Source organism: Oncorhynchus nerka, linkage group LG15 (genome assembly GCF_034236695.1).
Source record: "Oncorhynchus nerka isolate Pitt River linkage group LG15, Oner_Uvic_2.0, whole genome shotgun sequence".
Taxonomy (NCBI): domain Eukaryota; kingdom Metazoa; phylum Chordata; class Actinopteri; order Salmoniformes; family Salmonidae; genus Oncorhynchus; species Oncorhynchus nerka.
In genome coordinates, this window is record NC_088410.1 from 19448090 (window position 1) to 19463773 (window position 15684).

At 41.7% G+C, this 15684-nt stretch overlaps 1 protein-coding gene across 2 annotated transcripts in view; it reads left to right on the plus strand.

Moving 5' to 3' along the window:
* Positions 1 to 397: 397 nt before the first annotated feature.
* Positions 398 to 15684, plus strand: part of LOC135560100 (lipopolysaccharide-induced tumor necrosis factor-alpha factor homolog) — a 17713-nt gene continuing 2426 nt past the window's right edge. The window contains exons 1-2 of one of the 2 annotated variants that reach the window (XM_065001196.1): positions 398 to 869; positions 14738 to 14862. In XM_065001196.1, coding sequence (XP_064857268.1) covers positions 14739 to 14862 — 124 coding nt within the window. In that variant the 5' untranslated portion in view covers positions 398 to 869; position 14738. Of the gene's footprint in view, positions 870 to 14733; positions 14863 to 15684 lie in introns of both variants that reach the window. The other variant, XM_065001195.1, reaches the window with a different exon arrangement.

A 15684-nucleotide genomic window follows, 5' to 3' on the forward strand; every position in this document is an offset into this window, starting at 1 on the left:
TATTTCAATTGACTGATTTACTGACTGATTTCCTGTAACTCAGTAAAACTGTTGAAATGGTTGCATGTTACGTTTATATTTTTCTTCAGTATACATTCTCAGGAAACAACGAATGGTGGATGGATGAACACACACACTTTTCTAAAATGTATTCACCTGAAAATAGGCCTATGTTAGGTGTTCTAATGACCTTTTTTCCAAACACCAATGGACCAATGTTAGTAAAGTAATGACTGTCTGGTCTGCCTTACGTTCTAATAGTCGAACTGAAGGTTACTCATCTCACCAACAACCACAGCAATGTTGATAATCGAGAACAATAACACATTACCGTTTAACACTGTGACTTACCACAGCCACTATTTCCCTTCTCTCTCTCTCACACACACCATATTCACACCCCTCCACCTCTTCACGTTAAAACCCTTCAGTTAGTCTGAGGTCTCTGGTCTATTGATGGGAATCAGTGTCTTCAGGCCTGTGTCCCAAATGACACCATGTTCCCTAGATACAGGAGTGCACTACTTTTGACCAGGGCTCAATGTCATTTGGGAAATGCCCCTGGTGTGAGTGGAATTTCCTGTTTGAATACGTTTTTACCTCATCTGCCCCACTCCTCCCCTCTGTGTGTGCGCTCGTTCTCACTCTCTTTCCTACCTGGTTCACTTTCTCACTGTCTGTCTGGAGTAGCAGCTCTATTCTTTAGCTCCACACAGTCGTCTCCTCCAGGACTCCAGTCCACAGTACCTCGTCTCCTCCAGGACTCCAGTCCACAGTACCTCGTCTCCTCCAGGGCTCCAGTCCACAGTACCTCGTCTCCTCCAGGACTCCAGTCCACAGTACCTCGTCTCCTCAAGGACTCCAAAAAGGTAAGGGGCTGTTGCTCTGCTTGTGGCTGGGAAATGGTGCTCTGAGTTGGGGGGTTTCAGAGTGCTTCTTTGCAGGATATAATAAAATATGAAATTGGGTGTCTTTAATTCTAATTAACCTACTGTTGACCAGGGCCCATAGGGTAGAGTACTACTGTTGACCAGGGCCCATAGGGTAGAATACTACTGTTGACCAGGGCCCATAGGGTAGTGTACTACTGTTGACCAGGGCCCATAGGGTAGTGTACTACTGTTGACCAGGGCCCATAGGGTAGTGTACTACTGTTGACCAGGGCCCATAGGGTAGAATACTACTGTTGACCAGGGCCCATAGGGTAGTGTACTACTGTTGACCAGGGCCCATAGGGTAGTGTACTACTGTCGACCAGGGCCCATAGGACTCCGGTTAAAAGTAGTGAATGACAGTATATAGGGAATAGGCTGTTCCCTCAAATGTTTTCATCACTGAGCAAATTTCAGGTCTGCTGAGCGTAAACTCCAACATTCTGTGCAACTTCTGGCACACGTTTACTGTGACCACTGAGGCTGTACCCACTTTAAGTTAGTTTTAACCAGGGCCTCAGAGCAGTCAGGTAGGAATACCTAGGATAGGATAAAGTAATCCTTCTCCCCCCCCCCCCCCCTTAAAAGACCTAGATGCACTATTGTAAAGTGGCTGTTCCACTGGATGTCATAAGGTGAAAGCACCAATTTGTAAGTCGCTCTGGATAAGAGCGTCTGCTAAATGACTTAAATGTAAATGTAAATGTAAATGTTGTTTGGAGTGTTTATCCGAGTGGATAAAAATAATACAATTATGTCCCCCCCACTTCTAAAACCAAAGTTGCGCCCCTGGTTTTAACAGTGATCAAGTAGACTACTATTTGATCATAATGTAGGACTACCAGAGGGGCCTACCATCAAAAACAATGGAGAAAATGCATCCCATAATATTTTAACATGGAAATAGCTGTTCTATCATTCAGCCTACAGTAGCAGCCAATGTGTGGTGTTCAATGTTGGCCTACATTCTATGAGACGTTTGAAAAATGAACCTGAAACATGAACCTGTTTGTCCACTTGTCCTTCAGACAAGGAGGCGACTGAAAATGTTGTTGAGTTGTTTGATGCAAGAAACCATTTTATTCCCATACCATTATTACAGAAAATCTGACAAATACAACACTGCCCCTTTAACACAAAAAAGCTCTTTACCTGAATCACTTTTCAAAGAAGTCTAGAAATGCACACGTGTTGTGTCTTGTAGGAAACAAACACTCCTCCATTGAGGATTACAACTGATCTATAACTGGGCTAATAACTCACTAACTAGCAAAGGATATGAACAAATGTGCACACGTGGCTACATGCATCTCTCACTTTGATCTCAAAACAAGCTCATCTACTCCCGACCGCTGATTCTGTAAAGACAGGCAAGTTCAAACAGTGTTGCCAACTCCTCAATAAGGAAAGTAGCTATTGGCTGTCCTAAAAGTCGCTAGAAATCGCTAAATGACTATTGTTAGAAATTAAATGTGTAGATGGGTGAGCCGGTCAAGGATCGATTCAGACTAAGTGGTAAATTTTATGACAAGTAAACAGTTTATTCAGTGTGAAAATATGTAGTACAACGTAATTACGGCTCTTCCGTTAGTTCGTGTGGAACGGCAGGAAAAAGAGACCGTTCCTATTCAGTCCACCACTAATATACGGAACAAACAGAAGGTTGATTCTAGGAAGATCGGATCTCCGGATTGGTTCAGCTGGTAGTAGTCTTTGGTCTTCCGCCATTGGCTCAGTTGTCTGTCCGTCATCGTAGAATCTTCTTCGGGCACACAGTGTTCGGTTACAAAAGAGATTATGTGTAATGTGGGAGCTATCCTGTAGGGGACCCCACAGGCTTTACTGTGAGTTGTAGCCACGTAATTTAGCAGTAAGTTAGTCACCTGCATACGAAATAGCAATTCCTTACAAAACCCTCTCTTCACGTCTCACCAGAGACGTGACACAACCTAACTGGATCCAGACACAAAGAGAAACTTCTCCCATAAGGGACTATGAAATAAGGCACGGTATTTAAACAGAAATAGACATATATGTATTACCATCATGTTCTCCCTTCAATCCCACTATGTACTAAGTTGGCTACCAGCCACCTAGGAACTTACAACCCTCATTTAACAGAGCGGAGAACAGCTCAAAATAAAAGTAAAAATTATTGTCCACATTAGCCAACTTTTTCCAGCAGGAAAAAGTTTCTGATACCCTCTCTTCACATCTCCTAAGAGATGTGATATAGTCCAGATACATTACTCCAAGCAAAAACGAAGACAATCCAAAAAGGAAAAATATCCTAAACTAGGTATGTCTATCCGGAAATGGCCCACAAAGAAAAATAATTTCCCCCTCTTCCCATCCCAGATGGGACACGACATACAATGGAGAAGCTTAATCAATAAAAGCAACTGGATCCCCCTCCTAAAATTGCTGCAAAAACTGAAAGATGGGTCTCATGCTCCATACCGTTATCTCGCACCTGGCTCCTGTTATCTAACCAAAAAGACCGCTTGTTCTCGCAACCCCACGCTCTGAATGTGCCCTCCCTTCTGTATTTTTTCCAGCATGAGAAAGTTCCATGGCCCTGATACTTTTAAGAATGGTTCAAATCAGCTAGGTAGCATAACACATACATACATCCACACAAGGCAACAGCAGATAATATTCAATCATATATATGGTAATGGCTATAATGTAAAATAACCCCAAGGGTGTGAACAAAAACTCAGCAATGAATCATATAACAGTTACAAAGTGTAAACTACCTTCATGTCAAAAGAGAACAGCTCATTCAAAAACAGAACAAAAGAAAACAGTGTGAAATTTAGGTCCCCCTTTTGACACCAGCTAGGGTGTCACTCAACTATCCTTTATTTCAGCAGTCATAGCATTTCATGAAAATAATAAAAAGTTTATTACTAATAACAAGTTATATATGCCTTTGTTGTATGCCCTTGTTCCCCCCAAGGGTGTCACTTATCAAAAACAGGATAAAACTTTATTGTTATTGACATGTAAGATGTAGGATAAAACTTTGGTCATGGAAAACAGAGTAAAGAATTATTAGAAACCATCTGGTCCTCTCAGCTACTTCTATCCTGTACCAAGTGGGCTCCTTGCCACCCAGGGACTCCAAACCATGTGTCATCATCAGTCAGTCCCATCCTCCCTGAAAGCATGCTTCCGTATCGGCATCGCCAACTGGAGCATCAAGCAAAGGCATCATGCCTGAAGCCCTCACCACATCTGTAACAGACTTGTCAAAACACAGTATGATGCAAGCAGCACATCACATCAATAACAAATAATACAAGAATTAGGGTCAGAAATCCAGTAACCATCCTACCAGTGCACTTACCAAACCAGGCCAAGAGAACAGACTCCTCCACCCCCCCCGTGGACCTCATCTTAGCAGATCGTGCATCAACCCCGCCTTAGATTGTGAAGTTTAAAAACTATCATCTGGACTGGTATTAGGAATATACGTGCAACATTGTTTACCGAACATCTTGCAGACGTCCCCTGAATGGCAAGAAGCATATCCAAGGCAAGTCTATTCTGTCTGGAAACCCCAAATGTGGCCTCAAGCTGTTCAGACATACTAGTGAGTGCATCACGGGAGTAATTCACAAAACGCTGTTGATCATAGTAGATATAATTAATCCATGCAGTCTGTCCAGCATCCACCATGGCTGGACCCATAGTAGGTAGTAAGTGCCAGAGTCCATCATTCCTACCCAAGGCCTGAAACTCATGAGGAATCCCCACTGACACTCCCAACAGGTTAGTGTGTATGTCAACTACATCCTCTGTCCATGGAGCACTACTACATTTGTCTCCCATGGGATGGAATGTTTTCAGGTCCCCTGGTTACAGAACTCAGCAGCTGTTCAGCAACAACATCAACAATGGTCAGTGGAATTATCAAACTGGTCAGACCACACGTACCTTGCCATTCTCCTCTAAGAATGGGTCTCAGCCCTCTTTTGGCTTCACTCATCCACCATACATCAGCCAGACCACTAGTTTGGTTTAGGCCTGTAACTGGCCAAGTGGAATTAATGGTTATGTTACTCCTGCAATCAGCTTCAGGCAATCTCCCATAATCAATGCCATTACCTGTACCCGTGATGCACTCGTAATTGCCCCCATATGCCTCAACACCCCAAGAGGCCCGATGAGGAGGTACTGCAGGAAACACAAGGCTCAAAGAGGAACAGAGGGTTGAATTGGGCTTAACCTGGTAAAAACTTCTCAAAATACACAACCACCCCTCTCCTTCTCCTACAGCAAATGGGTGTAGCCAGAACAGGTCTAGCATAACTTCAAATAATACAGTCCTTTCCTCTCAGGGTTTTAGCTGTGTACCTCATATAAGACAGCCACAAATTGTCCCTACTATCAAAACCAGTCTCAGTTTCTAATTAATCAATAGCCGAATAGTCTCTAACATTAATTACCTGAATGGTATTTTTAACACAGTGGTGGTAGAGGAGTGTGTCCGGTTACCTCTGGTCTTGGCAGTACCTTGATAGAAAACACACCCATCATGTCTGTCCTCGTCCTTTGTAGTCCGAGGGTGTGAGTTCCTGCATCAGAGAGCTTAATAGTTTTGATGGTTAGTAGGATTTCATCACCTTTACAAAGTTCAACATTGCTCCCAGATTTCCCCATATCATGGAAAACCTATCCACCCTTGTGGGATCCTCCATGCTATAAGGATACCCTCTTCTCCAATCCCAGAACTGTCCGAAGTCGGTTACCGTGTAATCTCTATTCTAACTTCTTATCTACCCAGATCTAGGGATCTCTTATGCTTATTTTGGAACAAAATACACATCACTTAGCCAGAGCCAGACACATCTTCACCTCTATGAACAAAAACAGGGGTGATAGGACAGGTAGGGTTACTTCATTCGAGAGTTGGCCCCCGGAATTCTGTTAATTCCAGTTCTTCTCCCGAACTCTGTTTATTGTCCGACAGTGAAAAAATGTCTTACCCTTCCGCCGTGCGATATGAATCTGGGTAGCTCTTTCAGCTAGCTGTCACCAGGGGTCTTCTATGGTCCCCAAGCCTCTGGGACTGGATTGAGTGACTTCACCTGTAGTTCACCTGTAATGCATACAATCCTGGACATACAGGCTTGGTTAACAAACAATTTCTCATATGTTTTATCTGATTATATCTTTAACTTCTATGCCCAATTGTTAGCTTACATTTATTTATTTTTATTTTTAGCCCCATCCTATCCTAGACCACAATTTACCCATCCCCCTTTTGATACCTGACTCTGCCCAGGTATCAACCTTACCTACTCTAAATAATGACTTAGGTAAGATTAGTATATTATCTTTATGTCTGACATCATGAAGGAGCCCCTTTTAGTTTTCCACATGTCCAATTCTCCCTTGGGCGTCAATCCAGTACCAATTCCCTGTCAAGTTTCTTATCTACTTAAGAACTATCTGCACTACTTATATATTTTCTTAAATATATATTTACCAATTTAAACCTTTTCTCTCATATTTCTCAAATACCACTAAGCTTCTAACTGTTTGACTTTATCCAAAATCATGTCTATGAGTGTCAATCTCTAAAGTCCTTACATTTCCTTAATCCATCTAACAATAATCCTAAATCATCACAGATGTCCTATATACCTGTTAAATTTAATACTATTTTTTTTTTTTTTTTTTTTTTTTAAACCCCTAATGGTCAAAAAAATTCAAAACAAATGCTTATCATATCAAAATCCTTCCTTCAAGGACTCTTAGTATTCTATCTGACAATAACATGAATTTAATATATGTTGCAGAGTGCAGAATTCCTTGTCTACAGTGATTTATCACCCCTAAGAACTGAAACTTATTTTTCTATGTAATTCCCTGCCCTATTGGCTTAATATATATCCTATCCTAACCTCATAACCTAAACTCCTTTATAATGAATTTACCTTAAAACTAGTACTCAATATGACCACATTCATTATACCAATGACTCTCCCCTAAGGCTGATCAGACCTTAGAAGACAGTCATGATAAGGTCCATGAGTCAACCCACCCTTTTATAGTCAAGTTCTATACTACACTAGACATATTAAAGAACCCTTTATCCTTAAAATCCAAATTCACTTGTGTAATTTAAAACTCATAAAATAAAAACTCATAAAGTTCCATATTTGAGCGTGTCTCTTTAAAATACCTTTGCACCAAAACAAATAGTCCTAACAAATGTTTTATGTGTATATATTTGCAAACCTTAATGATTAATCAAAACTTCCAGGCCTTTCCAATTTGGTCGTTTATGGCCTCATTCTCCCCAATATTATAATCCCTGATATTTAATAAAAATAACGTATTTTCCCTTGGCTCCTTCAACTCACATTTACATCTCAATAAAACAAAACACCATCTGCGTGCTCCTCAAGGAAAAACAACTTGCCCCTGTTACGTATCAAGGGAAATGTTCAAATAACCAAATTCAACCTCGCTAGTTTACCGAAACATGTACAATTATGTTTTACCATAGAGGTTGCTTTTCACCATTAATACCCTGACACCGTTCCACATAATGGAAACAGTGCTCAAATTCACTGGTGCTATTCAAACGATCAAACCAAAAATCAACAACCATCAGAATCCACCATCACGATGTTTTATGACTCAGACATCCAATCCCTCTCTCTCACGGCCCAATTACAGTCCAAATAAACGCCACAAATCAATGATACCCACCCAGCGAATCAGCTGCTAGTTTTTAGCATCTTTCCTGACGATTTACATACTCCTTTTTAAGGACACTAACCATTTTCTCTGTCACCCCAGTCAAGACATCATTTCCGTGGCGACGGAAACCTCGCTAGTGATGTCATCAACAAGCGCTCAATCTTGACTTATTTCGCAACGATTTTCAACTCATTGTAAATAATGGTTGGCTGTCTGCAACAACAGTATTTCGGGTTCGATAAACCAAACCTAATTTATCACATCTGTTGAATCCTGATTTAGAGTTTACAACATCAATCAACATCTCTCAATTCGCTAATCTTATAAAAACATTTCGATGGACACAAATCTATCGTAATTGTTCCCTCGTTATTATTCAGAATTAATTTGATTTAAGTTACTGTCTCGTCTTTGAATTAGCATTTTAATTACGACTCTTTTCCCAATGTATTATTCCCAACAAATCATTTAGTGAACAGACATCGCCTTGCATCAAAATCTCCGTTCTTATATTAAGTTGAATGAATTAGTCTTTCAATTTGAACCAAACAAACTATTTAAAACGTTCAGTTTATATCTTATACCAATACTAGTGACTATAACTTTCTCTGCAAAACAACCAGTTCAATTACAACCAAAGACTCAGACATATATAACTATTCTTTACACCTCAGCTGGGAACCGAACCCGGCCTCCCACGTGTCAGGCGAGAACTCCACCACTGAACCACCAATGCTATGGAACTGAGATTCTCCGCAAATAGACCCAATTTACAGTTATCTGTATTTGTTACTCCGGCATCTGAACAACAGAAAATAGCACTAATTTAAACGCCCAAAGTTTTCCCTCAATTAGGATTCTCATTAATCTCGCTCCCTTCGTATCTGACCCTTCTTTCTTAAATACTTGAATTTTGTTCTTTTCTGTCTCTTTCTCTCTAGCTTCCTGCAACGTCTCTTTTAACCCACATTCCATTGTTTTCAGCTGAACTGCGGATGGCGGTCCTCCTCCTAAATGACCTTCCTGTGTCCATTTTAGCTTTAAACCCTCCCAAACTTTCTTCATGTGCTTCCATTGTCCCTTTCCCCTGATCTATATTCTATTTTTTGTTCTAAAAACTCATTAAACCTCAGTTTTGGAGTATTGGGGGTCGCCATTGTGAATTTGCTTTAGTCGTAATTAAATTTAATTCAATCGGAATTTAATCGTAGTTTTAATCGTAATCCTCTCCTTCTATCTGAATATAGTTAGCATATACTTCGCCCGACGTTGATTAATACCCACGATATACTGAAGAGACACTGCTACACGTGCTCTGTCTTATCTCTGAGCTTCTCCTTTGTATGTTTTAGTTCGAGAAAAACGCATGAGTCGGTATGGGATTTGTGGAGCGCACAACCAAGGGATCTATTCGACTAATTAGTCTCAACTTTCAAATATTATGTTCAGATATTATTTCAATTATACATCAGTCATTTCATTCCTGATTATACATCCAACACAGAAGTCATTGATACATACAATATAGAAGTTTCGGATTTATCCAATAATCCTTATTATATAATTCTATCTCTCTCTCTCTATGTGACCACCAACAATCTTAATGGAAACAATTACAACCACCTTTCATTTTCATTTTAAACAGTTACAAATAGACAAAACAAGACAAAACACACAATTACAGGTTATATCTCTGATTTCTTATTAATCGACCCCTATCAGACCGAACTAAGCGGATTTACTGGATAGAATTCAACTCTAGAATCCAACTCTATCCCCTACTGACCCCTATCGAATTAACAATATCAAAATTAATACACGTTATCTCTCTGACCCCTGAAAGCCGATCCTTATCAGTGAATTTCTATCGGACTGTGCCGTGCCGGGTCGCAGGAGAAAATGACACTTTCCCCCCTCGGTGCCAGATTTAATGAATAGTAATTAACTATCCCCTTACCGATCTCTATTCCTGATTTATATCACACTAACCCCTATCAGAATTAATACACACATGTCCAACCCCTATCGGAACTGAATTTAATATATGTCCGATCCCTATTGGAACTTTTTAGGCCTTTAAGTGATCTCTCATCATTGAAAGCTATCAGACTGCGCTGACCGGGTCACGGGACAAAATTACACAATCTATCCCCTCGGCGCCAGATTTAATGAATAGTAATCAGCTATCCCCTTACTGATATCTCATCAATGATTTATATCACACCAGCCGTCGCTGGCTTGTTCCTACATATCTTCACTACACTGTTCTTTTCGACTCGTCAGCAAATGTATAAATTTACACAAGAATTCATACTTACTCGGAAATACTGATCAAAATTTAGGCAGACTATACGACAATATGCAAAGTTTGATTTAACAGGTTTTGCTTACCTTATTTATGGTGCACCTTTAGATCAGTTTCCCGAGTTGAGCAGAATTGTTGTCCACCCAGCGAAAATCATCACTCGTCCTCCTTGAATCGTCCTTTCCACGCGCTCACCCACTCTCTCACACCCAATCTGCTCACTTCGACTGGACCGTTAGTTAACCATCCTCTGCTACCAAGTTCTGTTAGAAATTAAATGTGTAGATGGGTGAGCCGGTCAAGGATCGATTCAGACTAAGTGGTAAATTTTATGACAAGTAAACAGTTTATTCAGTGTGAAAATATGTAGTACAACGTAATTACGGCTCTTCCGTTAGTTCGTGTGGAACGGCAGGAAAAAGAGACCGTTCCTATTCAGTCCACCACTAATATACGGAACAAACAGAAGGTTGATTCTAGGAAGATCGGATCTCCGGATTGGTTCAGCTGGTAGTAGTCTTTGGTCTTCCGCCATTGGCTCAGTTGTCTGTCCGTCATCGTAGAATCTTCTTCGGGCACACAGTGTTCGGTTACAAAAGAGATTATGTGTAATGTGGGAGCTATCCTGTAGGGGACCCCACAGGCTTTACTGTGAGTTGTAGCCACGTAATTTAGCAGTAAGTTAGTCACCTGCATACGAAATAGCAATTCCTTACACTATTGGCTGTCCTAAAAGTCGCTAGAAATCTCTAAATGACTATTGGCTGTCCTAAAAGTTGCTAGAAATCGCTAAATGACTATTGGCTGTCCTAAAAGTCGCTAGAAATCGCTAAATGACTATTGGCTGTCCTAAAAGTCGCTAGAAATCGCTAAATGACTATTGGCTGTCCTAAAAGTTGCTAGAAATCGCTAAATGACGTCTTTGCATAATTGGCCATGTAATTGTGATGGACGCTGTAGGAGAGAGGAATAAAGTTGTGGGAGAGACAAAATGCAAGTAAAAAAACACCCTAAATATGTTTAGAACCACTAATGAACTTTCTTCTGTCGATTCTTTTTTTATTTTTATGTCACAATTCCAACCCTCCTTTACCCGGGCTTGGGACCGGCAAAAGTGAACCAAAAGACTCTGGCGGAGTTACTAAGTTTTTTGTTTATTTGTTTATTTGTTTGTTATTTAGTTTATTTCATTTAAGAATGATGAAGGCCACTGTGTTCTCGGGGACCTTCAATGCTGCATATTTTTTGGTACCCTTCCCCAGATCTGTGCCTCGACACAATCCTGTCTCGGAGCTCTACGGACAATTCCTTCGTCCTGGCTTGGTTTTTGCTGTGACATGCACTGTCTGTCATGTATTGTCATGTTATGTCTTGTTCCTGTTCTTTCTCTTCACTTCGTTTCCCCCTGCTGGTCGTATTAGGTTACCTTCTCTTCCTTTCCTTCCCCCAGCTGTTCCTGATCTTCTCTAACTACCTCGTTCACCCTTTTCCCACATGTTCCCTTTTTTCCCTCTGATTAGTTCTCTATTTCTCTCTCTGTTCCTGCTTCTGTCTTTGTCAGATTCTCGTTTTGAGTTTCTCATGCCAGAACCAAACTATCGTCACGTTTGCTTCACCCTTGTCTCGTCCTGTCGGAATCTGCCTGTTCATCTGATGCTATGTGCGATCAGGTACCTCTGTCATCTACAACCCGCGCCTACCCAGAGAGACCAGCAGTCTGTCGCCGCTAACCCTGCTATTCTCCTCTGCTGCTAAGAAGGGGACTTTTCTGTAATATCAGACGGACTTTATGATTTATTTGTCGCCCTCTCTGCGGGTTGTCTATTTTGCTATTCAATACATCTGAAGAGGATCTATGTCTTCCCTGTGTTTTGACATTAAAGGACTCTGTTTTTGTTAAACCGCTTTTGGGTCCTCACTCACCTGCATAACACTGTCAACTGTGAAACCTTATTTAGACAGGTGTGTGCCTTTCCAAACCATGTCCAATCAATTGAATTTACCACAGGTGAACTCCAAGTTGTAGAAACATTTCAAAGATGATCAATGGAAACAGGATGCACCTGAGCTCAATTTAGAGTAAATTTCATAGCAAATGGTCTGAATACTTATGTAAATAAGGTATTTCTGTTTTGTAAACATTTGCAAACATTTTTAAGAACCTGTTTTTGCTTTGTCATTATGGGGTATTGTGATGTCATTACGGGGTATTGTGATGTCATTATGGGGTATTGTGATGTCATTATGGGGTATTGTGTGTAGATTTCGGAGGATTTTTATTTATTTAATCCATTTTAGAACAAGGCTGTAACTTAAATAAATGTGGAAAAAGTCAAGGGGTCTGAATACTTCCCGAATGCACTGTATGTATAGCGCTGTAGTATAATCTATGCATTTCCTTATAATAATTTGTTTTTAACGACTGACCTGGTTACTGTAAGTAAAGGTTATTGATAAGCCTGAGGTTAGAATGAATCAGGAGGTTAGAAAGTGTATTTATTTATTGAACCAGGAAGTCCTATTGGGATCAGAAGACCTGTTTCCCAAAGGAGACCACGTAGATCAATGATGTATAGATGATGGGATGTAATATAGCTGATTCCAGATGACATACTGCACTGTGTATTATAGCTGATTCCAGATGACATACTGCACTGTGTATTATAGCTGATTCCAGATGACATACTGCACTGTGTATTATAGCTGATTCCAGATGACATACTGCACTGTGTATTATAGCTGATTCCAGATGACATACTGTACTGTGTAATACAGCTGATTCCAGATGACATACTGCACTGTGTATTATAGCTGATTCCAGATGACATACCGTACTGTGTAATACAGCTGATTCCAGATGACATACTGTACTGTGTATTATAGCTGATTCCAGATGACATACTGTACTGTGTATTATAGCTGATTCCAGATGACATACTGCACTGTGTATTATAGCTGATTCCAGATGACATACTGCACTGTGTATTATAGCTGATTCCAGATTACATACTGTACTGTGTATTGTAGTGGCAAATCGGTTCAAATATAACGCATACCAGAACTTTGTGAAATCAATCAGGCTTTAATACAACAGTATAACAAGCCGGAGTGCCCCGCGGGACCCACCCCCTCCAGAGCTCTCGCTCTTCCTTTTATATCCATGCATACATCATCAGTTCATCCCCCAATGCAAATACAGTTACATCCCAATCTGTGCATCCTGCTTGTTCAGCCCAGTAACGCCCAAATCAAATCAAATTTATTTATATAGCCCGTCGTACATCAGCTGATATCTCAAAGTGCTGTACAGAAACCCAGCCTAAAACCCCAAACAGCAAACAATGCAGGTGTAAAAGCACGGTGGCTAGGAAAAACTCCCTAGAAAGGCCAAAACCTAGGAAGAAACCTAGAGAGGAACCAGGCTATGTGGGGTGGCCAGTCCTCTTCTGGCTGTGCCTGGTAGAGATTATAACAGAACATGACCAAGATGTTCAAATGTTCATAAATGACCAGCATGGTCGAATAATAATAAGGCAGAACAGTTGAAACTGGAGCAGCAGCACAGTCAGGTGGACTGGGGACAGCAAGGAGTCATCATGTCAGGTAGTCCTGGGGCACGGTCCTAGGGCTCAGGTCCTCCGAGAGAGAGAGAAAGAAAGAGAATTAGAGAGCATATGTGGGGTGGCCTGTCCTCTTCTGGCTGTGCCGGGTGGAGATTATAACAGAACGTGGCCAAGATGTTCAAATGTTCATAAATGACCAGCATGGTTGAATAATAGTAAGGCAGAACAGTTGAAACTGGAGCAGCAGCATGGCCAGGTGGACTGGGGACAGCAAGGAGTCATCATGTCAGGTAGTCCTGGGACATGGTCCTAGGGCCCAGGCCAGTTGAAACTGGAGCAGCAGCATGGCCAGGTGGACTGGGGACAGCAAGGAGTCATCATGTCAGGTAGTCCTGGGGCATGGTCCTAGGGCTCAGGTCCTCCGAGAGAGAGAAAGAAAGAGAGAAGGAGAGAATTAGAGAACGCACACTTAGATTCACACAGGACACCGAATAGGACAGGAGAAGTACTCCAGATATAACAAACTGACCCTAGCCCCCCGACACATAAACTACTGCAGCATAAACAGGTTCTTAAATACTGCTTTCCGTCAGATTATAATGATGACAAGACCCTTGCTTTGACCTAAAGATAATATACGTCCCTCTTTCCTGTGGCCTGTGTTTAGACCCTGTAATTAACTCCATGTGTCCCTTTGTATGTGTGTTTTTTATCTCTAGTTTTTAGTGTCCAGCTGCCCTGTGATTGATGTCTGTAATCCATCAGTTGGTCATTTGGCTGACCTCCTCCTTTGTGTATCCCTCTGATCTTTGTATGTCCAGCTGGTCTAGGCGTCTATGTGTCTGCATTTTTAGTGTTACCAGCTGTCCCATACTCCCATGGCCTTTCTCTGCTCCCTGTCCTATACAATAAACAATGCATTTTACCAGAACAGGAAATGAACCCATAAGTGTATCTTTCTCTTGTGTTACTATAATCATGTATATAATTTCTCCCACAGTATTATAGCTGATTCCAGATGACATACTGTACTATGTATTATAGCTGATTCCAGATGACATACTGTACTGTGTATTATAGGGGGGAGAGAAGGTGGGGGCAGAGACATATGTTTTCTCAATGTGATATTTTCATAAGGTGTGCTCACTGTGTTTGTGCTCACTGTCTTCCTCTCTCTCTCTGTCTCTCTCTCTCTCTCTCAAACCCACCCCAGACAGTATGGAGAAGAGCCAGTATGGACCCCCCCAGGACTTGTCTGCTCCCCCCTACCCAGGCCCCCCGGCGGGCTACCAGGGAAGTGGGGGGGGAACAGCCTACCCCCCTCAGCCTGGCTTCCAGGGAGGTAAGAGATAAGATCTACACTGATACTCTTAGGGACAGTTTAATCTTACACTCTTAGAAAATAAGGCACTATCTAGAACCTTCATGGAACCTGAAAGGGTTCTTCTTGGAACCTAAAGGGTTCTTCCTGGAACCGAAAAGGGTTCTTCTTGGAACCTTAAAGGGTTCTTCCTGGAACCGAAAAGGGTGCTCCTATGGGGACAGCCGATGTGTGTGTCACAATAGCTATATATGTCATGAACATCATTGTTAAGGGCTGGCCAACCACTCTGTATCCCTGGGTTTGTGTCACCATAACGCTGGCCAACCACTCTGTATCCCTGGGTTTGTGTTCCCATAATGCTGGCCATCCACTCTGTATCCCTGGGTTTGTGTTCCCATAACCCTGGCCAACCACTCTGTATCCCTGGGTTTGTGGTCCCATAATGCTGGCCAACCACTCTGTATCCCTGGGTTTGTGTTCCCATAACCCTGGCCAACCATTCTGTATCCATGGGTTTGTGGTCCCATAATGCTGGCCATCCACTCTGTATCCCTGAGTTTGTGGTCCCATAAGGCTGACCAACCACTCTGTATCCATGGGTTTGTGGTCCCATAATGCTGGCCAACCACTCTGTATCCCTGGGTTTGTGGTCCCATAATGCTGGCCAACCACTCTGTATCCATGGGTTTGTGGTACCATAATGCTGGCCAACCACTCTGTATCCCTGGGTTTGTGGTCCCATAATGCTGGCCAACCACTCTGTATCCCTGGGTTTGTGGTCCCATAAAGCTGACCAACCACTCTGTATCCCTGGGTTTGTGTTCCCATAATGCTGACCAA